The 26,439-nt window shown below is 45.2% G+C and overlaps 2 protein-coding genes across 2 annotated transcripts; both read left to right on the forward strand.

The window, feature by feature from the left end:
- The first annotated feature begins 4 nt into the window (after nt 1–4).
- On the forward strand, nt 5–14,101 carry Lsm1 (LSM1 homolog, mRNA degradation associated). Its single transcript, XM_021219266.1, has 4 exons — nt 5–414; nt 3,979–4,047; nt 5,378–5,493; nt 13,494–14,101. Exons 1-4 carry the CDS (start codon nt 369–371, stop codon nt 13,662–13,664), a joined length of 402 nt encoding a protein of 133 aa, XP_021074925.1. The 5' UTR covers nt 5–368; the 3' UTR covers nt 13,665–14,101.
- Nucleotides 14,102–19,971: 5,870 nt separating this feature from the next.
- Nucleotides 19,972–24,782, forward strand: Star (steroidogenic acute regulatory protein). Its single transcript, XM_021219827.2, has 7 exons — nt 19,972–20,125; nt 20,956–21,063; nt 21,303–21,430; nt 22,840–22,998; nt 23,105–23,289; nt 23,685–23,778; nt 24,432–24,782. Exons 1-7 carry the CDS (start codon nt 20,062–20,064, stop codon nt 24,543–24,545), a joined length of 852 nt encoding a protein of 283 aa, XP_021075486.1. The 5' UTR covers nt 19,972–20,061; the 3' UTR covers nt 24,546–24,782.
- Nucleotides 24,783–26,439: the final 1,657 nt, after the last annotated feature.

The raw sequence follows: 26,439 nt of genomic DNA on the forward strand, positions 1-26,439 counted from the left end.
CTTGCACGCGGAGCGCGGAGCGGTCATGGACCGTACGGGTCAACCCGGGCCTCGGGTCGGGAAAGCGAGGCGAGGGGCAGCGCTCGTCACGCGTGAGGAAACGCCTAGCCTCCGCCCTCCGGACCTGGACTTCACTGCACTGACTGGAGGGGAAGGGAACGTGGTCGGCCACCGACCGGCGGCACGCCCGGCACGCCTCTTTCGGCGGCTGGGCCGGAGATACCGGAAGTGGGTGGGGTCACCTGAAACGCTTCCGGCGACTAGCGGTGTCTGAGCTGCAGGTGAGCGGCGGGTTCCCGTCCGCGTCCCGCCGCCGGGCGACTGGGCGCCCTCGCGGCCGTCCGGTGCAGCCTTGCGAGAGTTCAAACATGAACTATATGCCCGGCACCGCCAGCCTCATCGAGGACATCGACAGTGAGTAGCGAACCTCTCCCTCGGGGGAAAGCCTGGGGTGGGACCCCTTTTCGAGTGGGCGTCCCTGGAGAGGGAGCTTCGAGAGTGACCTCTGGGCCCGGGCGGGGGGTTCTGCCTTCTCAGCCTCGGACGGAACCCATTCCCAAGCTGCCTCCTCTGGCCTTGAGCGGGTGCCACCTCCCCGCCCCCCCCCCAGCTGTGAAACGCCAAGGGGCTCAGCATCGGACTTGGGAACGTGAAGTGGCCCCGGTGACTTCCTTCGCGTGTTCTGCCCTTCACTGCAGCATTTCCAAGTTATGTTTGACAGTGAATGGACGGAGAGTGCTTCTAGAAGGGACTCACCAGACCCGACAACGTTAAGACAACAGCAGTGGAATTTAATTAGCAGAGCACGTAGGCTTTCTGTTGTATAGCCACTTGCAGTCTCCTTTTTCTGTGAGGGTCATTAGCACTTTCAGATTAAAGTTGTAGAGACAGGTGTCGGACGTTATAGGGCTTTTCTGCAAATGCTACGTCACTTCAAACTTACTGTTTTCTGCTTGACAGTTTTGCTTTTACTAAAAGGAGGTTAGTCCTGTACAAACCAAGAGGTTACAATATTGGGTTTTTTTTTTTAAGGTTTAATTTGTTGTGTATTCATGTCTTGTCTACATGTAATTAAGCCACGTGCATATTGGTATCCACGAAGACTTTCTCTTCTTTGGATCCTCTGGAATTGGAGTTATGGACCGAGTTACAGAGTCACAGTGTGGGTGCTGAGAAAGGAACTCAGATCTTCTGCAAGAGCAACGCGTGCTTTCTGAACCATCTCTCCAGCCTCCACTTTCATTCCCCTGCCCCCAATTCTTAACCTGTGTATGATTCCTTGAATATAACTTTTAAAGCATAATTTAAAAAAAAAAAAAAAGCCGGGCAGTGGTGGCGCACGCCTTTAATCCCAGCACTTGGGAGGCAGAGGCAGGCGGATTTCTGAGTTCGAGGCCGGCCTGGTCTACAGAGTGAGTTCCAGGACAGCCAGGGCTACACAGAGAAACCCTGTCTAGAAAAAAAAGAAAAAGATTTGCATGCTTATAATACTTAATTATAGCTAATGATGACATAATTCCTTTAGAGGAAGGAGACTCGTTGCCCCTCTTTTCAGACAGAAAGCACTTTTTGCTGGGCACTGGTGGCACACCTTTAATCCCAGCACTTAGCAGAGATAGGCGATATGTGAGTTTGGGGCCAGTCTGGTCTACAGAGTGAGTTCCAGGGCAGCCAGGGCTATATAGAGAAACCCTGGGGGGCAGGGCATTCACTGCCACACCTGGCTTGGTGTATGCACTTTATTTGTGGGCTGGGCATAATGAAACACATTATATGTCTCCTGGGTGCATTAATCCCAGCACTTAGGAGACAGACAGAGGTAGGTAGATCTCTGTGAGTTCAAAGCCAGCCAGTTATACAGTTTTAGGACAGCTAGAGCTATATAGTGAGACCCTGTCTTTAAAAGGAAAAAAACCCCTCAGGAGGCAGAGGCAGGCGGATTTCTGAGTTNGAGGCCNGCCTGGTCTACAAAGTGAGTTTCAGGACAGCCAGGGCTATACAGAGAAACCCTGTCTCTAAAAGCCAAAAAAAAAAAAAAAAAAAGTACTTTATGCATAGCATTAACCTCTCCTTTGCTTGCTTTTCTAAACGATGAGTCCCCCACATCACACTTTCTGTGATTGTTTTGGTGTGTCCTTCATCCTACTCTTTTGTTATTCTGTTGTATTTATCATAAGATGTAATTTTCTTGCTTTCATCATTCAGTGAATATAAATTCATGAGGTTGGTGACTTTGAGGCCTCAGAATAGTTTAGAGCAGTGGATCTCAGCCTTCCTCATTCTACAGCTCTTTAATACAGTTCTTCATGTTGTTGTGACCCTCTACCATACAGTTATTTTTGTTACTACTTCATAACTGTTACTTTGTAGGCTGTAGTGTTGTATACCTTAATCCTAGCACTTGAGAGGCAGAGGCAGGTGGATCTTTGCGTTCAAGGCCATCCTGGTCTACAGAGCTAGTTCCAGGACAGCCAAAACTAAACAAAGAAAACCTGTTTCAAAAACCAAAAGAAGAAAAAACAAGCTGGTGGGGCCATGGATCTTTTACACACACACACACACACACACACAAAACCAAGAACTAACTTTACTAGTGTTAAAATTTATAAATTGTAAATATCTGATATCTAATAGGCAACCTCTGTGAAAGGGTTGTCTGATCTTAAAGGGGTTGCTACCCCCCAGGTTGAGAACCGCTGGTTTAGAGCGTTCAATAAATGTTTAATTCAGTCTAACAAGACGGCTCAGTGGTTATATGTGCATACTTCTTTCTCTTCCTGACGACCAGAGTGATTTCTAGCACCCATGTCCGTAGTTCCCTGAGAACTGTTTGTAACTCCACTTTTAAGGAGTCTGATGCCATCTTCTGGTCGCTCCAAATATGTACACAGACAAACACAACATATAATTTTTTTTTAAAGCTTTTACTTGAATTCTTGTTCTAGATCTCTATCACATCTTCTTGCCTGTCTGAGGCATTTCTAAATTTTAGTTTTGGTGCTGGGGATTGAGCCTAGGGTTTAGGGGCTTTACTTCTCAGCTACACACCCAGCCAGCCACTCTAAAGCATTATTTTTCATTTCAGATTTCCTTGATTGAAAGCAAATCTTGAAATAATTGTAGGATTAAGGTAATAGAAATTTAGCCAACGATGAAAGTAACTAAAACTTCCATAATCCCAGAATTTAGGTGGATGCAAGGCATTTAAGAGTTTAAGGCTGGGGGCTTGAGAGATGGCTCAGCAGTTAAGAGCACTGACTGCAAGCCGGGCGTGGTGGCCCACACCTTTAATCCCAGCACTTGGGAAGCAGAGGCAGGTGGATTTCTGAGTTCGAGGCCAGCCTGGTCTACAAAGTGAGTTCCAGGACAGCCAGGGCTATACAGAGAAACCCTGTCTCGAAAAACCTTCTGCTCTTCCAGAAGTCCTGAGTTCAATTCCCAGCAGCCACATGGTGGCTCACAACCATCTGTAATGGGTTCTGATGCCCTCTTCTGGTGTGTTTGAAGATGGCTACAGTGTACTCATATGTATAAACTACATCTTTAAAAAAAAAAAAAAAAAAAAGAGTTCGAGGTTATCTTCAGCTAAATAGTGAATATGAGCTCAACTAGGTTAGTAAAACCCTCTCAGAAAAATAAAAGCCATCTAAACTAAGCTTCTCTATTCAAGGTAGAGAAATTATATGATGCTAAAAGGGTTGAATATAACATCAGAGCCAGAACCACTTGCTTTCCTGGCTACATAGTGTCCTTTTCTAACTCTTCAGCACTAACTGCTCCAAGTCTCTGCAGTACTGATGTCATTTAAATCCCAGACTATAGTCTTCCATCCCGTAGTTTACACCGAGCTCCATCCTAAATACATTAGAAGAGAGTCTAGTACAACTTAGACAGCTATTAACTGAATTTTTATTGATAATGTATACGTTCACTGAAACTGACACCTTTGTTTTAAAGATCTTTTCTCCTTTCCCCCAGAAAAGCACTTGGTCCTACTTCGAGATGGAAGGACACTTATAGGTTTTTTAAGAAGCATTGATCAATTTGGTATGTATTGGTTATGATCCCAATAAATTTTTTTTTTGCATTACTTCATCCTGAAATGTACTTATCTCTAACTTTCCACATGTGTCAGCCTACTGGAAGTGTTGGTGAGTACATTGTTTTAAAGGTAGAATTAGGTGTTTCAAAACCTTGTATGTTCATTCACACGTTTGTATTCTAAAACTGATTTTCACTTATTTCCCCACTAGAGGGTGCCAGGTGATAGGTTTAAAGTTAGTCATATCATTTCCTGGAGTTAATCCCTCCCTGTCCAATGAATAGGGTCAAAGCCATTTCCTGAAACTCTTGTTGGGGTCAGAACACAGATAACTCAGTAGTTTACATACAGGAATACATGAGATTCAGTCGTCAGTCCGCACTTTCTGAAGGAAGAGCTCTGTTTCTCCCTTTGGGGTCAGAAACCCCTCAGTTCACACTGACACTTGTTGGTCATCCGCCGGGTCCCTGGATTTGAATGTGAGGGCAAACATAGCTGAAAGGGCAGATATAGGAGGCATAAACAGCCAGCCCTGCGCCTGGGTCCAGGGACTTATGGGTAGAGCAAGAGGGTCACTTTGGAAACAGATCAAGAACCTTCTCAAACCAAAGCAAAACAACCTCTGTTTTACTTCAAGTAAGACAAATAGTACTAATTCAAAGGAGAAGGATATTTTTAAGAAGAAAATGTTCTAAACCTTAAGTTAAATTCATGGACGTGCTATGAAGAGATAAAAAGCAAATACCGAGGCTACCATGCATGATTATATAAATCGTTGCTGTGTCCTAACCCATAAAATTAGTTTGGATTACATGAGTCATAAGTACTAAAAACTATTAAATCTCACTAAAGTCATCACATACATATGTTCACACAGTAAGAGACCTCTCCTTCTAAAACAAAGACTTTCAATCTTAATACTTGGCTAGGCTCAAGTTTTCCAGATTCCCACTCATTTATATTTTTCTAGGGACCATGTTGATACTGGGAGGAAATGATACAGAAGTAACTTATTCCTACCATCATTCGTTCATTAGCACAGCGTAATCAGAAATACTCTTGACTTGTTTGAAAGTCTCCTAAAACATGCCTGTAATCTCAGCATGTATAAGAAGTTGAAGCAGGAGAATCAACACAAATGCTGGATCGGCTTAGATTACATCATGACTTCCAGGCCAGCTGAGGCTAGAGTGGGACTCCCCCTCCCCCCAAATAAATTCTCATAAATGGCTTGTTGTAATAGGTGAGATTTAAAAAATAACTAAATAATTGAGTTATAGACTTTATAATCAACAATGTGAACTAAATTCCTGTTTCTTCTTTGTGTGCTTATAGCTAACTTAGTGCTCCATCAGACTGTGGAGCGAATTCATGTGGGCAAAAAGTACGGTGATATTCCTCGAGGGATTTTCGTGGTCAGAGGAGAAAATGTGGTCCTACTAGGAGAAATAGTAAGTGAGACTGTTAAACTGCTGTGCATCTGGGTACTGATGCTGGCTGCTGCTGTCCAGTTTTACCAAGCTTCCCACAGGAAGCCCCAAACTAGGGAAGCTGTGGTTGCCAGAGCAACACTACAGAAAGTAATTAATGTTAGTCTGTGACCTTTGGCATTTTAAAGACTTGATTTCACTAGCAAAATATTGTTGACTTTGTCAAATAGAAAACAATATTGCTGGTGTTTGCTTCAATAGCACATATACTAAGGTCCAAACAGTACAAAGATTAACATGGCCTGTGCAAGGGCAGCACACATGTATTATTCCACATTCCCTCAACTGGAAAGAAAGAGACAGCATTGCTAGGTAATGTGGTGCATGTCTGAAATCCCAGCAGTTAGGAAGCTGTGGTAGGTGGAACTCCTCTAGTTTGAGACTGTCTTAGTTAGGGTTTTACTGCTGTGAACAGACACCACAACTCTTATAAAGGGGCTGGCTTACAGGTTCAGAGGTTCAGTCCATTGTCATTAAGATGGGAGCATGGCAGCATCCAGGCAGGCATGGAGTTGGAGATGCTAAGAGCTCTGCATCTTGTTCCGAAGGTCAACAGCAGAAGACTGGCCTCCAGGCAGTTAGGCTCAGAATATTAAAGCCATCTTCCAACAAGGCCACACCTCCAAATAGTGCCATTCCCTGGCCCTCATAGGCTTGTCAATCATGAGTCTGCATTATAGCATAATGTAAAATACATTTAGTCCAACTTCCATAGCCCCCATAGTATATTGCAGTCTCAACAATTAAAAGTCCAAAATCACTTAAAGTCAAAGCAGATCACACACCTAAAACATCACAGGATATACACTAACATTCCAAAATGTCATAGTGAGTAAATACTACAACAAATACGACCAAAACCCAGCTGGGCAAACTCCAAGCTCTGCATCTCCATGTCTGTCGTCAAAGCATTGTTCAGATTTCCAACTCCTTTCATCTTTTTCTTTTTTTTTTTTTTAATATTTATTTATTTATTTATTATATGTAAGTACTCTGTAGCTGTCTTCAGACACTCCAGAAGAGGGAGTCAGATCTTGTTAAGGATGGTTGTGAGCCACCATGTGGTTACTGGGATTTGAACTCAGGACCTTTGGAAAAGCAGTCGGTGCTCTTAACCGCTGAGCCATCTCACCAGCCCCAACTCCTTTCATCTTTGTGGACTGCAGCACAAATCTCTTTGGCTAGTTCCACTCCCTGTTGCCATCTTTCCTCAGTGGGTATCCCACAGCTCTGGCATCTTGAAAATATGATGGTCTCTAAGGCAACTTCAACATTACAACTTCTTGTTCCAATGTCTGGGATCCACACATGATCTTCTGGGCTTCTCCAAAGGGCTTGGGTCACTTCTCCAGCTCTGCCCTCTGTAGCACTCTAAGCTCAGGTTGATCCACTCCACTGCTGCTGCTGTTCTTGGTGATCATCCTATAGTACCGGTATCTCCAATACACTGGGGTGTTCCGTTGCAGCTAGGCTTCATCAGTACCCTCTTATAGACTCTCTTCATGGTACCAAGCTTCAACTTCTTTGCATGACTCCTTTAGTCCTGGGTTGTCATCTGCAACTGAGGCTCCACCTTCACCAATCACCTTCCAGGCCCTTGCACAGTGCCAAGCCTCAGCTGCTCTCCCTGACCCCTTCATGCCTTCACAACCAGTAGCACCTGGGTGACTCTTAGCCATTACCAAGTCCAGCTGCAGCACGAGGTACAACTTTGGCTATCTCTGTAACGGCTTCTTTGTGCTCTCAGAAAACACTTCCCAGATTTCACCTCAGTGATGCTGGGCTCCTCTTAATCACCACTAGTTTCTTATCTCCAACTAACCAGCATCAGTTGTCCCAGTAGTTCCTTCAATTTTTGACTCTAAAGCCAGAGCCACATGATCAAAGCTGTCTTGCAGGAGCTGGAACGTGGCCCCCTTGTTCTATTACATTATCAACAGCTTTCTGTTTTCTAACTTTCTCTCCCTAAGGTGTAGCTGTGCTGAAACTTGCTTTGTAGGTTGACCTTGAACTTAGATCTGCCTGGCTCTGTCTCCTGAATGCTGGCATCAAAGGCATGTACCACCATGCCTGGAATTAAGCTTTTTGCTACTTGGAACTTGTTCTATACCAGGCTGGCCTTGAACTCAGAGATCTGCTTGCTTTAGGCTCCTGGGATTAAAGGTGTATATCACCATGCTCGGGCCTAAATTTAGCTATGTGGGACTTAGGCCCAAAGTCCCAACTCTCTTAATCTGTTCATTGTCTTAAACGTAGAATACAGCTCATTTCACTTCCTAGTGCCCCTTTATTACTTGAATCATACATTTTATATTTTTCCTTTCTCAACTTGTTCCTTTTCATTAAAATGCTTTTCTTAAGTAACCACACAACAGAATTTGTACTAGGCTGTTTTGAGACTTCCTTTGTCAAAGCAAGAACTCTAAATTTTGTCACCTTAGCCTCAGGCAGACTCTTCAGATAATGGCAAAAAACAGCCACATTCTTTACCAAAATATCACAAAAACAGTTTTTAGACCACATACTAACATTCTTCTCCACTGAAACCTCTCGGGCCAGGTCCTCACAATTCAAATCACTCTCAGTAAAGAAGTCTTATTGGGATGGCCCAGTAAGTCCCATTTAAAGCATTCCACTGTTTCCCAAACCCAATGTCCCCAAATCCACATTCTTCCAAACAAAAGCATGGTCAGGCCTATCACAGCAATACCCCAGTCCCTGGTACCAACTTCTCTCTTAATTAGGGTTTTACTGCTGTGAACAGACACCATGACCAAGGCAACTCTTATAAAGGACATTTAATTGGGGCTGGCTTACAGGTTAAGTGTAGGCTTAGATTTTTTTTTTTTTTTCAATATTTATTTATTTATTTATTTATGGTTTTTCGAGACAGGGTTTCTCTGTGTGGCTGTCCTGGAACTCACTCTATAGACTAGGCTGGCCTCGAACTCAGAAATCTGCCTGCCTCTGCCTCCCAAGTGCTGGGATTACAGGCATGCGCCACCACTGCCCGGCTCAAATCCTACTTTTAATAATGGTTCTTAAATGCTTTAACCTTCCTTCTAACCCACCATTCTCCAGAGGTAGTGGGAAAGAAAGGTTATTAAGACATGGACGGTTGTGGGAAGTGTATCTGTTTAGAAATAGTTCTTTGGAGCAAATCCAGTTTGCACTGTCAGGATAGCAAACACAAATCAGCAGTGATGGCCCGAAACAGCCAGGCTTCCCTCTGCTGAATAGGCACCAGTCAGGACCAGCAAGGACACCAGGAGGAGTTCTCATGCCTCTCAACAAAGTGAAGATCAGCGATGACGAAGACTCAAGACCAGCGAAGTGTTGCAAAGCTAGCTGTGCAAGCCCCCAGTTACTGTCTGTCGAGGCTTATTTAGACTCCTCCCATGGGTCTTCCCTCAGCAAAACACTGTGTGAGTCTGTATCAGCTGACATCACTCTGCCAATGGCAAGAAACTGCCAGAACACCACCACAAGTTTTTGGGTGCCTTTTTTCCTATGAAGTCAAGACACGATGACCATTAAGGAATGGCAAGGTGTACCAATACCATCCAGCATTGTCCACCATCTGTTAGGTTACATTTACCTTCCCTCTTAACATCATGTGTCCTTTCACATATCTGCTTTAGCAAAACATCCTTTCACCTGTGTCTGCTACACTCCTTCACATGTCTGCCCCAGCAAAACACTATTTGATATAACTCACTTTCCAAAGAAACTAGAAGTTTCCACTTCAGAGGTTCAGTCCATTATCATCAAGGTGGGAACATGGCAGCATCTAAGCAGGCATGGTGCAGGAGGAGCTAAGAGGTCTACATCTTGTTCCAAAAGCAGACCGGAGAATACCAGCTAGAGCCCATGCTCATAGTGACACACTTCCTCCACTGAGACCACACCTCCAAATAGTGCCACTCTCTGGGCCAATCACATTCAAACCACCACTGAGGCTATGAGTTTGAGGCTAGCCTGAGCTCCAATAATCTGCGTTTTCAAAAGAAAAATAACAGTCATGTAGTGTTTAATCTCAAAAGCAGGAAGTTACAGAATTTAAATTACCTGTCCTGACAAATAAAGGTACAGTTTAGAGCTGGAGTCTATCACAATGGTAAAGTCCTTAATGCAACTGCAAACAGATTTACATGTTATAATATGTTAATTTAAATAACTGGTTAGGAACTGGAGCAATAGCTCAATAGTTAGGAGCACATACTGTTCTCACTGAGGACCTGAGTTTGGTTCCCAGCTCACAGTTGCCTATAACTCAATCTCTAGGGGATCACAGGGCACCTATGTCAAATGCATATACCACCCCCACAAATGCATAATTTAAAAAGTAAAATTAAATAGTCGGTTACAAGTAGGTCTTCACGGCATGGAGTTAATTGACAGCATTTGAGGAAAATGTTGTATGTGTTATTAAAGGGGAAAAACAGAAACGGGTTAGGAAAAGCCATTCTGAGATTTCAGAGTGGCGCTATGATCAGAGAGAAGGGACACATGAATATTTGTGCCAGGAAGACCAGATATTAAGTAAAATGTTAATCACATTTGTTGAAATATTGCTTGCTATGTATTTGTATGCATACATAATATATAAATTGATTATACATATACATACATGTATATTGCACAGTTAAGTTTTTATTCACATTTTCTTAAGTATATTTAAACCTTGAATCCTATTGGGTTTGCTAGGAAATCAAAGGACCCCTGAGACTGGCTGAAATTATTGGGGCAGGAGATGTTTGCTCAGTAGCAGTGTGCTTGGGTGTCACATCTGGAACCCTCAGCACCACAAAAAGAGGGAAGGAAGAAGAAATTAAAGGCTGACTTAATGTTGGAAGCAGTCAGTGTAGTCACAGCTGTTTAGTGACTTTCAGCTCAGCCTGGACTGTCTCCAATACACTGGGCTAGGCAGATGGCTTGCTGGGTAAATGTTTGCTGCACAGTCACGAGAGCCTGAGTTGGATCCCCAGCACTAGGAGGTGAAAACAGACACATTCTGTGACCTCAGAGGCCAGCCAGTCAAGCACACACCAAGAGTTTCAGGTTCCTGTCTCAAAAAAATAAGATAGAGAGGTAAAGACACCCTATGTCAGCCTTGTACCTGCACACATAAACTTATACGTACTTCTCAAATACTGCTATAAAATGTATTAATGCCTCATTTGAAAATACATTGTGGTAGAGCTAGAAAGATGGCTAAGCAGTTAAGAGCACGTGCTCTTGCAAAGAACCAGGGTTAACCTCCCAGCAGCCACATGTGCTTACAATCATCTGTAACTTACGTTTTGTGGGCGCTGATGACTTCAGTAGGTACTAGGCACGAACATGGTGCACATTACATTCTAAAAGGATGATTAATGTGAATCAGCAATCAGTCTGAAGAAATTATGTACTTAAAGCTCAAGAAAACCATAACTAGAATCTCTTTAGATATACATTACATTGCATAAGTGGTCTCTAATGGTACCCCATGGTGGCATGGAGGCTGAGGTAGGAAGATCACAAGTTTGCAGCCAGCCTGGGTTCTGCCTTGCTGATGAAAAAGTCCAGCACTAAGGGTGTTTACTGTCGAGAGATGGTTGCTTCACAGTCATGGTGAGTAGCTCAGTGAGTAACACACTGAAAACCAGGAAGAGAGCTAAGAACAGTCTTTTCTTCATCCCAGGGTTATGAGGGAAAGGTTGGGTGATTATATAGTTTTTAGCAGATAACCTTTGACTCAAGTGACTTATGCAATTTGCGTGGCTTCTAATCTCCTGATGAGAGTCCTCCATCTGATACCACAGTGCTGAGCTCTGTAACCTTGGAGGCCTGTGTCAGTTAACTTGCAGACTTGAGACATCTGTAGATGTTTTTGATCAGTGTCTTTCTAGACCAACTCATCAAAAGTCATAAAAGGAACTGGAGAGATGGTTCAATAATTGAGTGCTTACTGCTGTTTTAGAGAACCCGAGTGCCATTCCCAGCACCCACATAGGGTTATCTCATAACTGACTATAACTCCAGCTCCAGAAGAGCTGAACCCTTGTCTAGCTTCTGCAGGTACCCTGTATACACATAAAAAAACAAAATCTTTTTTTTTTTTTTTTCCTTCGAGACAGGGTTTCTCTGTATAGTCCTGGCTGTCCTGGAACTCACTTTGTAGTCCAGGCTGGCCTCAAACTCAGAAATCCGCCTGCCTCTGCCTCCTGAGTGCTGGGATTAAAGGCGTGCGCTACCACCGCCCAACAACAAAATCTTTTAAAAAGAAGTCCATCACAGGAACGGAAATGAGAATATAGCCTGCTGAGCCGGGCTGTCCAGGACAGCCAGGGCTATACAGAGAAACTCAGTCTTGAAACACGCCCCTCCCTCCCCCCCCAAGAAAAAGAGATTATAGCCTGCTGTATTGGCACACCTGTAATCCCAGTATTCACTAGCAGGGGTGTGAGGGCAGCCGGGGCTGCAGAGTGAATTCTAGGACCGCTTTTGCTGAATAACCAAGAGCCTGTCTGGGCTGAGTGGGGGGAGTCTAGCCGTACTTCACTACTTTGTATAGGCTGTCTTTGTTACAGAAATATAAATAATACCTATGCATTTTAAGGGTAAGAGGATAAGTGAGGCTCGTTTATAGTTCTACATGCGAAGTTGGCTTGTAAATATGACATTAAAAGTATATCATGCTGTGTTAAATGAAAACAAAACAGTCACTATTTTCATTATGGGTTTGGTTTTGTTCTAAGTCATAGATATGCCTGGTCTGATGACATAGCTACGTGGTAGAATGCTTGCTTGCCTGTGTGATCCCTAGCACCACAGAGTAAGAGCAGTTCCTAGGCTTACGAGATGGTGCAAGGCTGACACACAGCCGTTTGAAGTCCTGTAACTCAAGTGACTGTGGAAGGAGCAGTGGATTCCACCAAGCTGTCCTCAGACTTTGTTTGACACACATTTAAAAATACAGTTCCAGAAGACACACATAGATTCAATGCTTCTAATAACATATAGACTGGAAATTTCCTACACCTGGAAATTGATAATATTCACCAACATATTTGTGTTCTATATGAGAATTATATGTAATTTTAAAAGTGTCTGATTTGATCTTAAATTTCCTACAGTGTGTATTTTTGATGTAAGGGAAATGAAGTCGTATTTTTATTAAACCAAATAATTAATTCAAGCATAGTGGTGCATGCCTTTAATCCTAGCATTTGGAGGCAGTGGCCATCCTGGTCTACAAAGGAAGTTCTAGGATATCCAAGACTACACAGAAAAACCCTATTAAAAAATAATATTCTTTTTAAAACTAAGTTACTAGAAAAATAATGTACTGGACCAAACTAGAATGACTTACCAGGCCTCGTGGTGTTTTCTATCGCTGGTTGCGGTTGCCACAGAGGAAACAGTATTATTATTCAGAGACCCCTAGTTAGTGAAACAGAGGAAGTTAATTGCCCACAGCAGTAGGAGTGTGGTGTACATTTGAATCAAGGTTTTAGACCTTCTTCCTGAGCAACAAACCCCAGAAATTAAATTGATGTTGAAATTGTAAAATACAGTATTTGTCTTCTGTAGCCACCATGGCTTTATGTGACTATTCTAGGGGTTCAAACTCAGGTCTTCATAAGTGTACAGCAAGAACTTTGTCCACTAAGTTATCTCCCAAACTCAAATTTTATTTTGATGAAAAGCTATTAATATAAAAACCCTGACTAACAATGGGACTATAAAACCTGAAATTTTACTCTGTGTACTGATTCCAAACCCTGTATGTGTCTGGACTCATATGTGTTCTGTAGCAGTGTTGCCACCTGTCTCTTTGCAGGAAGAATGGTACTTTGGCCTTATCACAATTATGAAAGGCAATTGAAGCTACATACTGGAATCTGCTGTCTTTAGAGCCATAAGCTTGTCTGTTCTTGGTTTTCGTGGGAAGTTGTTCAAACCTGCCTGTTTTGCAGGACCTAGAGAAGGAGAGTGACACGCCCCTTCAGCAAGTGTCTATTGAAGAGATCCTAGAAGAACAGAGGGTGCAACAGCAGACCAGACTGGAGGCCGAGAAGCTGAAGGTCCAGACCCTTAAAGATCGGGGTCTCTCCATTCCTCGCGCAGACACTCTGGACGAGTACTGAGTCCTTGCTCAGAGACTGCTCTAGAGAGCAGGTGCTGTCACCTGGTCACCTCACACTGACCAGAGGGTCACATTGGAAAGTGATCTCATTCTTTCATGGATGCCAACATGAAGAAATCATGGGATTTTGGTTTTTTTTTTTTTTAACAAAAATCATTGTATATTAATTTTGCTTTTCTTTTTCAAACAGTCTCGACACATAGTCCTGGCTGGCCTAGAACTCACTATGTAAACCAGGATGACCTTTAGCTTGTGGGATTGCAGGTGGCCTCCACCAGCCCAGCTTTACTGTTTAAAGAAACAGTGGTGTGACCTCCCCTCACACAAGTCACTGTGGAGCCAAGAACCATGTCTTTATATTGCTTATCTCAGAGTTTACATTTCTTTTCAAAAATATTTCATTTACTTGTAAATAAAAAATGAATCTCAGAACTGTCACAAAATGGAGTTGCTTCTGGTGGAGAGACAAAATTCCCTACTGCAGCATAAGGTTGTATATATCCTAATGTATATGCTAGGATGCCTGCTCTTCATATAGCTGGTTCCTCAGGAGGATGTTTCATCCTCTGCTGCTTCCCCTTTCCCATTTTCATGTTTGTACTTGACAGAAGGTTTAAGCTTGAGAAGGGAGTTTTCAAGGCACTGATAACAGAATCCTCTGGTTTAGAAAACTTGAGCCCTGATTTACCCACAGTTTTTCCAAACTATAAGAATATCTTCATAATATGCTTTGCTCTCAATTTTACATTAATTTAGCCAGATTTTCAACTCCTTTTGGTCATCTTTTGCTCAGCTTATCATCTATACAAGAACAACAACCCCCCCACACACACACACAAAAGCCCTCAAATGGTGCTTAGTAACAACTGATTCATGATGACAGCACGGTTTGTTGGCTTGATTGTTGGAGAGTAATAATTGCGTAGGAAGTCTGACAGATGACACTTTAAAAGCAGTGTGTTTTGGTACACTGAGGAATGAGGTAACAGCATAGAAATTGGCTTATTGGCACATTGAAATGATTCTCCATAATTTATCTCAGATACATCGTTTTTTATAATCTTTAGGACAGTGGTACTCTTTTCTCTCCCAAGGTGTTTGTGGACTTTTTTGTTTTGTTTTTGTTTTTTCAAGACAGAGTTTCTCTGTGTAGTCCTGGCTGTCATGGAACTCACTCTCTAGACCAGGCTGGCCTTGTCTGTGGACCTTTTCATACTGCAATGTGAATATGAACACTTTATGTTCTCGAGTGTTTAAAACAAAATCTACCCTGTAAGCCGTTTGGCATGTGAACTCTCTACTGTCGAGTTTACAGTAGATACTTTTTGAAATTATTGTCCTTGGATTGAGGATGTGGCTCAGTAAATAGCAGAATGCTTGCTTAAGATATGCAAGGTCCACATGTCACATGCCTAAGTCAGTGACATCCTCGTTCAGGGACAGCAGAGTGACTGGTTAATTGAGCTCTGTGTAGGTCACTTAGTTATTTCAGCATCAGTCAAACAATTCCAGTGTAAGAGCAGATACGAGTTACAAAAGGGAGAGGGACATTCTTGCCCTTGACACCTACGTTCTTTGCAAGGTTCCACTGTATGAGAGTTCCAGTCCATATCATGCAGCAGCCTGGAATTGGTCTTAAGTTACACAGTCGGGACTGCTTCCCCTCTCTCCATTCTGATTCTCAGCTGAGGGCTTGCTTCAGCTGCCCTTCCCTGTGTTCATTCTGAAAAGCAGTGCTCTGACCACTGGCCGGTGCAGGAGCAAATCCAGTTCATACTAAAAGTTCCTACCAGCTGGGGGATTCGGTCCCTAGAGCCCTGCGTGTAGCCCTCTGCCTGAAACTACTGAGCATGGCCGCCTTAGGCTTTTTTAATGTCACCCTAGGTCCTTCATATTTGATTTTATGCTCTCTGTTTATTAAACCACAACATCCTATCCTCTTTGAATAGGATACAAGAGAAAGTGCAAAAACAAGAAAAAGAAGAGTACATCATGTATAATGAAGTTAGGTTGCATGTAAAAAACTATGTATGTATGTATGTTGATGTTGGTATTGTCAAGTACGTGTTTCTGAGTGATTCAAACACTTGAAAAGCATTACAGTTTGGTTTGAAATGTCCATTACCACCAGGAAAGGACGAAGCACGGGTTAGTTGTCTCAGCTCTTTCAGCCTTTGCTGCATGAGTATGTCCTCTAAGTGGAAATACCTTTCCACGGCCTGAATGTGTTTCTGCCTTCAGATCTCTGCTCAGCTCAAGTTTCACCATCCTCGACTACTTCTTCAAAATACCATCTCTAGGATTGGAAGAATAGCTCAATGAGGGAAAGCTCATTTAGCCCACACAAGGCCCTGGCTTCTAGCACCCAGCATCAGAGTAGCAGGAGAACCCTCAGAAATCCTACCCCACCTATTTATCTCCAGCTTGATTTTTCACTATCGACAGCTGACAGAGTTGTCATTATTTACTGTTAATTTCCAAAGTAAATGCTTAGGACTGGGATTCTTGAAGTATGGGCACATGTCTATAATCCCAGCACTTGAGAGGCAGGAAGGTTGGAAATTTAAGGCCAACCTCTGCTACAATGTGACCTGGAGGCCAACCTGGGCTACATGAGTCCCTATCCTTAAAAGCGCTGGTGACACACCTTTAATCCCAGCACTTGGGAGGCAGAGGCAGGGTCTCTGATTTTGAGGACAGCCAGGACAGCCAGGGCTACATAGACCCTTTGTTGACCAAACAAAACCAAGTAAAGGGATTTTCTACTTAATCTTGTAGCCTCAACATCTGAATGAGGCCTGAAATACTAGGTTTCACTGTAAAGCTGTTTGAAGGATGGATGGATGGATGAGTGGCTTAAAAATATGGATGTGAGCTCAAGTTGAGTCATCCTCCAGTGACCAGTAGCACACCAAAAGGTGAGGACAGCTCATACATGCACTGTCTTAGCTGCAGGCCACAGATTCCAGACGTCAAGAATTTGTGTCAGAGTTTCTGAAGACACATCTCAGAAAAACAAGGGGTGGAGAGTAGGACAGGGCCCCAGTCGGAGTTAGTGGAGGAGCCTTAAGCCTATTCTTCAAGCTGCCTTCCAAGGAACTGAACTCTAGTGTCCACCATTCCCATTGCACAACACCACTCCAAAGTCCTTTTCCAGATTGTCTTGTGGATGCCTGCTGTTCTCTGTTAAGTAGGTCTTACATTTACCAAGTGGCCTAGAATCAAAATTAAGTTTTAGGTAAGCGGGTATGCACTTGTAGCTCCTAGCTACCAGGGACACTGAGGCAGGGCCAGCCTCCACAATAGAGTAAACTCCCCAGCTTTTAAAGAGAGGCTGGAGAGATGGCTCAGACTCAGCAGGTAAAGAGCACTGGCTGCTTTTCTAGAAGACTCCCGTTTGGTTCTCAGCACCCATGTGGCAGTTCACAATTGTAATTCCAATTCCAGGGGACCTGCTTGCTGTCCTCTGAGCCTCCATGAGCATCAGGCACACAAGTGGTACACAGACATACATTGAAGGCAAATCCAAAGTACAATATTCTCATATTCTCTCTCATTCTCTTCCCCACCACCACCAAAAAAAAAAGAAGCCAGGCATAGCACACAGCCTTTACAGAACTCAAGAGGCAGGCAGGGGAGGGAAGGTGGGGGCATTAGCAGTGGTGAGCAAGGCGAGATACCTTTAACCTCAGCGTTTACAGAAGCAGAGGCAAGAATATATATCTATGTGGCACTCCTTTCTCCCTTACGGGCAAAGTAGCTCCCCTTTGAGTCTATGTGACATGGTGAACATTAAGTATAAGGTGGTTGAGTACTTAATGATGGAGTGCCCGCTTCTGTTCCAAAGCCTTGCTCCCGCTCATCTGCTCTGTCCATTGTCTCCTTCTGTGTAGGCTCTGCTCTTATCAAAAGGGAAAGCCATATTTAGATACCCAGAATCAGAGGGCATTCCCAGACCTTTCTTGACCTTTCTGCTCCGAGGAACAGCAAGAGTTAAGTAGTCATTGAGCCTGGAGAGGATAAGAGGAGGAAGAAAGTCTTGGCACTGGGGGAGGTCACCCCACACCCCCTCCGAGTCAGAGGCAGCGGCTGACATCAGCAGCAGCTGGATGCCTCGGTGTTCCAGTCTGCCCACACTACTCCCTCCTTCCTCGAAAGCCATAATTCTCCACAGAATGGCAACAGCAAGGCCTTGAACATTATCTGTATGGCCTGTCCCACACAACCCCCTCCCAATTCCCTACCACTCTCCCTGAAGGAGGGCCCACGTGTGTCTGGGGAAGCACGTGTACCAAGCAGTGGGGAGAATGCAGCTAGGCCAGCCTGCCAGCGCACCCTCAGCCTAGGGAGCAGCAGGCTTCCATCTCTGGGAGCCTGGGGGCTGGAAGGAATACCAGTGAAGGAGTTTCCTGACCCAAAGGTGTGTGCCTGTGTCCCTTGCTACTTCCGTAAGGCCCCAACAGAGGAATAAGAACACTCTGTTCTCAAAGGAACTGAGTACTGGAGCCAAAAAGATTGAGAGGGAAGTAGTCAGTAGCTGTGGGAATTAATCCCAAAGAAAAAGGTGTGGCAGACCATGTCTATAGGCAGGAAAATCGGGATCTCAAGGCTTGTCTGAGCTACCTAGCAAGTTCAAGGACAGACCAGGTTAGACTATTTTTTTTTTTTTAAGAATTATTTATGTATGAGTACACTGTAGCTGTCTTCAATCCCATTACAGTTGGATGTGAGCCACCATCTGGTTGGGGGGAATTGCATTCAGGACCTCTGAAAGACCAGTCAGTGGACTTAACTGTGAGTCATCTCTCCAGCTCAACACCCTTGTCTTAATCCCACAAGAGAGGCAAGAACTGGGTCCTGCCTCTCCAGTGGGCACTGACTGGGAGGGTGTGCACCAGGGGGACAAGCTACTAGAAACCTGTGATGGACAGAAGTGAGCCCTGGCACAAGAGTGGGCCTTTGGGACTAGACCTTGGAGCCTTAGATGCCTCATGACACTAGGTCCCACAAGGCCTCTCACACAGCCTCACTAGGACAGAAATGTAGGCCGTATCCATATATAACCATTTATCCAGTTGCCTTGAGGGAGTGGGTCTTGTCCTGCCCTGGGACTGCAGTGACAGGATTCACAAGTATCCTGCTGACGGCAGGGTCTGGGGCAGAACAAATCTAATGAGACTTTACTGACGACGTTCTTGACATATGAATTTGGCTTAAAAGTAGCCTCAAAGGTACTTGGGAAGGAAGAGATCTTGGCAGGGCAGGGCTGGGTGGTAGAGCTTTCCCCTGCCTGGCGTGTCTGGGAGCAACTGAGGCAATTAATTGTAAGGTTCCCTGGATCTATCTGCCCATTATCACAGGGACCACATGCCTGCAGGGACTGATGACAGTCAATGTCCAAATGATTTGCGTCTCTCACCTTTGTGCACAGGTCCTGACCTGTAGCGGGGCAGGCCAGCCTTAGCTGCGTGAGGAAAGGGTGAGCTTGCAGGGTGGAACCTAGGCCTAAGGTACTGTCTGCCCCGAGAGCTTACTGGGTGGATCATCTCATATCCAGAGAGCTCCCAGAATGAGAAGGTAGAATGGAGTTGGTATCAATGAAATGAAAATGAAACTGAACAAATGAAAACTGAACAACACATGGGGTGCTCAGGAGGCCCCATGTAGAAGGATACAAGGCCAGCTAGAGGACTTGCGCTATTGCCCTATATTGCCCTAGCCCTGACACCTGATTGACGGTCTTGCAGCTTTCTTTACTTGTTCTTTTGAAACAGGGTCGTTCTGTGTAGCCCTTGCTGTCCTAACCCTTACTATATAGACCAGGCTGGACTTGAACGCAACAGAGATCTACTGGCCTCTGCCTGGGAGAGTTGAGATTAAAGGTATGTGCCACCATGCCTGGCTCTGGTCTTGCTGCAAGAACTCACTCTTTGATTCTTTTACCCTGGCTTCCTCTCTTGGCCAGAGCTTCAGTATACTTTTTGATGCACTTCAGTTACTAGGCATTTAAGTGAATGACGAGCCCGGAGCTTGAGGACAGGACTTGAAGTCTACATTTAAAACTTTAGAGAAGCTATATATGCCCTCTGCCCCATCTCGGTGACCCGTGCTTTCCTCTACCTGCTGAGTCTGGTCCTCTCGACTCCCATTACGCAGTCTGCCCCCTCCCACCTTGGCCAGCACTGCAGGATGAGGCAATCATTCCATCCTTGACCCTCTGCACAATGACTGATGACTTTTTTATCTCAAGTGATGATGCACAGCCTTCCACGGGAAGCATTTAAGGCAGAGCACTTGAGCTGCACCACAGCTACAGGACTCAGGACCTTGAAAGGCTCAGGAAGAACAATCCTTGAGAGCAGCAGCAACCTCGGCACTGCCACATCGGCCAAGAAAGCATGCTCCTCGCTACGTTCAAGCTGTGTGCTGGGAGCTCCTACAGACATATGCGGAATATGAAAGGTGAGTCTGGGGAGAAGGGGGACTGAGGAGGGATGAGAGCCAGCCAAGAGCCTCTAGGCAACATAGTTTTGTGAGAAAGCTCTTGAGCGGGGGACAGGCCACCTCGGCTTCGATCCCAGCTATGCCTCTTAACTGGGGGAGCCAGGGTAAAACCCTCCTCCTCTGGACCGCAGATTTTCACCTGCAGAATTGGCCTGGCTACTAAGGTGCCATCTCTCACCCACATTTTGTAATTTCCAGCTTCTCCTCTAAGGCCCTAGTTGTTCTGGAGCTAGTACTGATGTTGCCTCCCTTCACGAGAGGATTGAGTCTGTACCAAGGGTCCCAGGCAAGTCTTTGCCACAGTGATAGAGAAATACAGAAGCAGGTCTTTACTCTACGCAGTGCCTGGCACGTCCGAGACACTGGGAAGAAGAGCAGATGACAGGAGAGTACAAGGCAAAGGATGGTGGGGTGACTCTTGTCTCTGGATAGCTAAGAGCCTTGGTAGGGCAACCCTCAGGAGACGGAGTGCTTCCTACTCGATAACCAGAGACTACCCAAGCAGCCTTTTTCTAGTTAACAACGGACCCAGGGAGACTTCTATGGCCAGGTAGGGCCAGGTCTGACCAGCCCATCCCTATTTTCCAAGATGGAAAAGAGATTTGGGCCCTGGAAGTGTGAGAGGAAGTTTAACACTGAACTTGAGAGATAAGAGATGTGGCTGGAGTTCGGGTCCCTGCTGGGATCTGTGTTCCTGGGCCAGTTTGCTCATCTGTGATGAGTGGACAGAGTGGTCCCTCTCAGAGATTTCCTAGCTCCTTGACAAACATTTCTTTCCCTCCTTGCAGGACTGAGGCACCAAGCTGTGCTGGCCATTGGCCAAGAGCTCAACTGGAGAGCGCTGGGGGATTCCAGTCCCGGGTGGATGGGTCAAGTTCGACGGAGCTCTCTGCTTGGTAAATAAATATTGGGGCTTTCTGAGCTTCTGCCAGTGATGGGTCTTAGGGTACATAAGGCCTGTCCCCTGCCTGTGGTTACCTAACTCCAGTGTCTACCTTGACCTGGAGGCAGAGCCCTGTGGCTACGATCTTATTTCCTCTGAGGGCTGAGCACATTCAGAGGGCAGAGGGATGAGCGCTGTGGATTGGCTAGGACATTGTCCCCACGTTTTCTTTTTCCTTGGCTATGTATGCAGGTTCTCAACTGGAAGCAACACTCTATAGTGACCAGGAGCTGTCCTACATCCAGCAGGGAGAGGTGGCTATGCAGAAGGCCTTGGGCATACTTAACAACCAGGAAGGCTGGAAGAAGGAAAGCCAGCAGGTAAGTGAAGGTGGCTGTGAGACACCTGCAGTTACTGATGGTTCCACTACCATGCTCAAAGGCTGCTGGGATTCCGACTGCATTCACAATTGATAAACAGTCAAATAGTTTTAGTCTGAGAACTCTCCTAAGAATATATCATCAGGTGGGGGTGAGGGTGCATACCTTTTAATCTCAGCACTCAGGAGACTGAAGCACGTGGATGTCTAGGAGATGTGGCTGTAGCCATATAAGACTAGCCTGGCCTATGTAGCAAGTTCCAGGCTAGTCAGGGCTGCATAGTAACACCCCTTTCAAACAAGCAAACAAGGGATGTGTGCTCAGATAACCTTTCCTCTGGAAGACTAATTGAGAAACATCATTCCTTTTTTTTTTTTTGGTTTTTCGACAGGGTTTCTCTGTATAGCCCTGACTGTCCTGGAACTCACTCTGTAGACCAGGCTGGCCTCGAACTCAGAAATCCTCCTGCCTCTGCCTCCCGAGTGCTGGGATCGAAAGTGTGCGCCACCACGCCTGGCTCATTATTCCTATTTTTTTTTTTGGTTTTTCGAGACAGGGTTTCTCTGTGTAGCCCTGGCTGTCCTGGAACTCACTTTGTAGACCAGGCTGGCCTTGAACTCATATTCCTATTTTTTAACTACACTCCAAACGCTGTACACTCACTCATCCAGTAAAACAACAGGTATTAGAGGGCATACCACCCACCAATACAACCACGACCATGTTGAGTGCACTCTGTACCGTGCAGCCTACCCTGCAGATGAGCTCAGTGGGTAATATGATCTCATCCTGACACACAGAAGCAAAACCTACATTAAAACCAGTAGCTCTATTATTAGGTCTACTTTGGTGGCCTTATCAACAAAAGCTTACACACTGTCGATTACCCGAAGTTCAGATGAAACATCTTGTTGCTCAAGCTCTTACAGTAACGGAAATAATGGACTAATGGGATCTGATATACTCACCGACTAATCTGGGATCCAGGCTTAGCAGTGGATCTTTGCTAAGCATCCCTGGGAAGATCACTGAAACTTTCGGGCCCTAGGTTCTTCTAAAGTGACATATATTGAGTCAAATCAAATTAAAAAGCCAACATTCTCTGTATCTAGTTAGCTGTTGTAGACCAGACATTTTACATTCCCCAGACTGTCCTTCAGGCCATTTCAGTTGGACCTACCCATACTACCAACATTCATCACCAAAACAATAGGCGAGGTACCTCTTCCAGCTTTGAGTGACATATAAGGCTTATGGCCACAATGTCTACCCACTGGATCCTCACCAGGTAGAGAACCAGGTATCTAATGCTCCTTGTGGGCCTACTGTCCCCGTTCCGAGTATTGTCTGAGACCTAGACTAGGAATAATGTTCTCTAACCATAACCCCATGGTTCTCTTTTGTCCCAGGAGAATGGGGATGAAGTGCTAAGTAAGATGGTGCCAGATGTAGGCAAGGTGTTTCGCTTGGAGGTGGTGGTAGACCAGCCCATGGACAGACTCTATGAAGAACTGGTGGACCGCATGGAGGCCATGGGAGAGTGGAACCCAAATGTCAAGGAGATCAAGGTGAGGAAAGCCCAAGTGTGGGCAGCGGGGAACCAAGCGAATATAGTCAACAGTGGGCACTTAGCCTACCAGTGGCTGAGTCCAGGCACGAACTCCCTTGTGTTAGGTCCTGCAGAAGATTGGAAAAGACACGGTCATCACCCATGAGCTGGCTGCGGCGGCAGCAGGCAACCTGGTGGGGCCCCGAGACTTTGTGAGCGTGCGCTGTGCCAAGCGCAGAGGTTCTACCTGTGTGCTGGCAGGCATGGCCACACATTTTGGGGAGATGCCCGAGCAAAGCGGTGTTATCAGGTAAAATTTGGCGGCAGTCTCCAAGCTGCAGTGCCATAATCTTGATCCCCAACTTCCAAGCAACCAATTCTTAGCCCCACCCTCAGCTTTAACAAGAAAGCAATGGCTAGAGTAGCCCCACTTCCTCAGTCAGGTGGTCTAGTCTACCCTTCCAGTAACATCTAAGAATCCTAATAATTTTCCAAAGCTAGGAGCAGGCTTCTTTGGGTTCTAACAATGGTGGCCCAGCAAGAAGCCTCCGGCCACAACCAACAACTTCTGATGAGCTAGTACCCATGCCAACTATTGAGTAGTTTTTTTGGTAAAGTACTTCCTGATCAAAGTTAAAATTCAAGGGATTCTAGAAGTGTAACCAACCAGTCTAGGAATTCTCACTTGTTCTCCTGCCTTGCCAGGGCTGAACACGGCCCCACCTGCATGGTGCTTCATCCACTGGCTGGAAGTCCCTCAAAGACTAAACTCACTTGGCTGCTCAGTATTGACCTGAAGGTGAGAGGCCTGGGGGGAAGGCCTGAGTGGGAAGTAGTGACAACAGTATGCTCTTGTCCCCAGCATAGATAGAGGAGAAGCCTCTTGCAGGTTTTCTTGACTTTAAGGCACTTTATTGTTATGTGTGCACAATATGATTTGGAGCTCTTCCTCCTCTATTTGGAGATGGCCAGGCATGTACTTTGACCCACTAAGCCATCTTGCCAGCCTTCCTCTTGCATTCTGATAGAGTTACAGGCTGTTGGATAGGCAACAGACAGAAACATGGCTTGCTATTCTGCCAATGTGGAAGCCTGCGAAAGCCCCCTTCACCTCACCTAATAAATCTAGGTGCAATGTCACAGACTTCAGTACTTGAGGGAAGAAGTGATTCCCTCAAGATTCATCTGAGATTCCATGATAGCCTTTTTATAAAAAAATCAGTTTTATATATAATTATGACCATTTACAAAGAGGTAATCCTAGGCCCAGTAGGTGAGGATTCTCACCTTTCAGGTGACACAGATGTCTTACTCGGGGTTACACAGCCTATCTTTAACCATAGGGCAGCTAAGGCCCCCTTAACCCAGCAAGACCAAGCTTGAGGTGCCCCTGCCTATGTGGGGTACAGGAGAACTGTGCTCAGGATCCCAGCGCTCTTGTCTCTACCCCAGGGGTGGCTGCCGAAATCCATCATCAACCAGGTCCTATCGCAGACCCAGATAGAGTTCGCCAACCACCTGCGCAAGCGACTGGAGACCAGCCCTGCCTCTGAGGCCCAGCGCTAAGGACTGCCCACCACGTCGACCTGCAAGTCATTGGGAGCTATCACAGGAAGCCTGCAAGTCTGTCCATCTTCAGTTAACAACATCGGGAGGGGTGGTAGTCATAAGACACTGGGACTGGCTGGTAAAAATCAGGATCAGGAAACTAGAAATGAGGCTTAGAATAAAAGTCCCCCAGTGTCTCCCACCGAGTAGCTGTGAAGGCTAAGGGATAGGTAAGGGATGAAGGGAATCCACGAAACCTTTCATCTAGGCTTGTATATGCTGACCTAAAACACATCAGCAGCTATGAGCAGGGCGTGCTCAAACCCCACTACCTGAAGGTAGTGTGAGTACAAAGCAAGGTCTTACCTAGGAAACTCTGGCCTTCTGCTCCTCTGTAAAAGGCTAGAGCTTCAAACTACCCACAAAGGCCCCTCCAGAGTATTCCAACTTTTCTCTAGGGAGACATGACATCATCAATGTACCGACTTCTCTAATCCCATGACAATAAAGAACATACATGCATATGTCAGCCTGTACATGTCAAGTCCCAGCCCAAGGAATCAGTGCTGGGAATCCTAGCTTCAACAGAACTCTATGTTTAAATCTCCTTGGCTCACAAAAGGGAACAAAACTTCTGGAGAATTATGTCATTTGACTGTTTAGATCCTTTCCTAAAAATGTAATTTCATATTTAAATGCACATGCCTTTAATCCCAGCACTCATGTGGCAGAGGCAGGTGGATTTTTTTTCTAATACTCAGGCCAATCTGGTCTACACAGGATAGCCAGAGCTGCATAATGAGACTCTTGTCTCAAAACCACAAAGCTCGGGGATTGAAAGGATGGCTGAGCTGCTGGGAGCACAAACTTCTCTTCTAAGAATCAGGGTCAATCCCTGGCATCCACAGGGCAGCTCCCAACTCGAATTCTAGTCCCAGGGAATCTGATGCCCTCTGGAGGCCGCGATGGGCACCAGGCATGCAGGTGGTACACACACATACAAACATGTAGGCTGAACACCCATTAACAACAAAACTCTAGTCGGGCACGGTGCGCAACAGCTTTAGTCTCAACACTGCATATGGTGACACCAGTGAATCGCTCTTACTTCCAGGCCAGCTTGGACCACAGTGAGACCATCTCACAACAAACAGAAACAGACTCTTCAGAGTTGGTAGTTAAGATTTACAGCATTTTGGCAGGAAGATTACAACAGGATTTTCATTCACCTATACTGAATAATTAATACTGACCAATAATGTTAAGACTGTGTCTATTGTTTATAGACAGATTAGATGTCAGCTTGGCTCAGAGCTAGCAACTTCCTTATTTGAAAAGGTTAAAATGTTTTATTACCTTTTAGGAAGACAATAGCTAGAAGTCAGTAAGAGCTATAACATTCCTGTTCCAGCATTTGGAGATGTTACACTTTACAGATATAAATTGGGAGCCAGGTGGCGGTGGCTTTAATCCCAGCAGAGGCAGGTGGTGGATCTCTAGAGTTTGAAATTAGCCTGGTTTATAAAGTTCCAGGAAAGTCAGGGCGGTTACATAGAAAAATCCTCTCTCAAAAATATAAAAAAATTAAAATGGCAAAAATGTAAGTTGTGACCAGCAAAATGACACTGTGTTAAGTGCTTGCCACCAAGACTGATGACGCCAGAAGCCACAGAGATGGAAGGAGAGAAGTGGAAAGCAGAGGTCCTTATGGCTGCTCATCCACACTAAGTACCTTACACACAAATACTGGAATCCCTTTGCCGAATGTGTTAAGAATGAACAATTCTAACAACCGAAAGCTTTTCATTCTAGGCATCTTCCAAAAAAATGAAGTAGCAATGTCTATATGAGTGTGCACAGGCCCCAGCAGACACGTGGAGGTCAGAGGACGACTTCAGGAGTATGCCTCTGA

Source organism: Mus pahari, chromosome 19 (genome assembly GCF_900095145.1).
Source record: "Mus pahari chromosome 19, PAHARI_EIJ_v1.1, whole genome shotgun sequence".
Taxonomy (NCBI): Eukaryota; Metazoa; Chordata; class Mammalia; order Rodentia; family Muridae; genus Mus; species Mus pahari.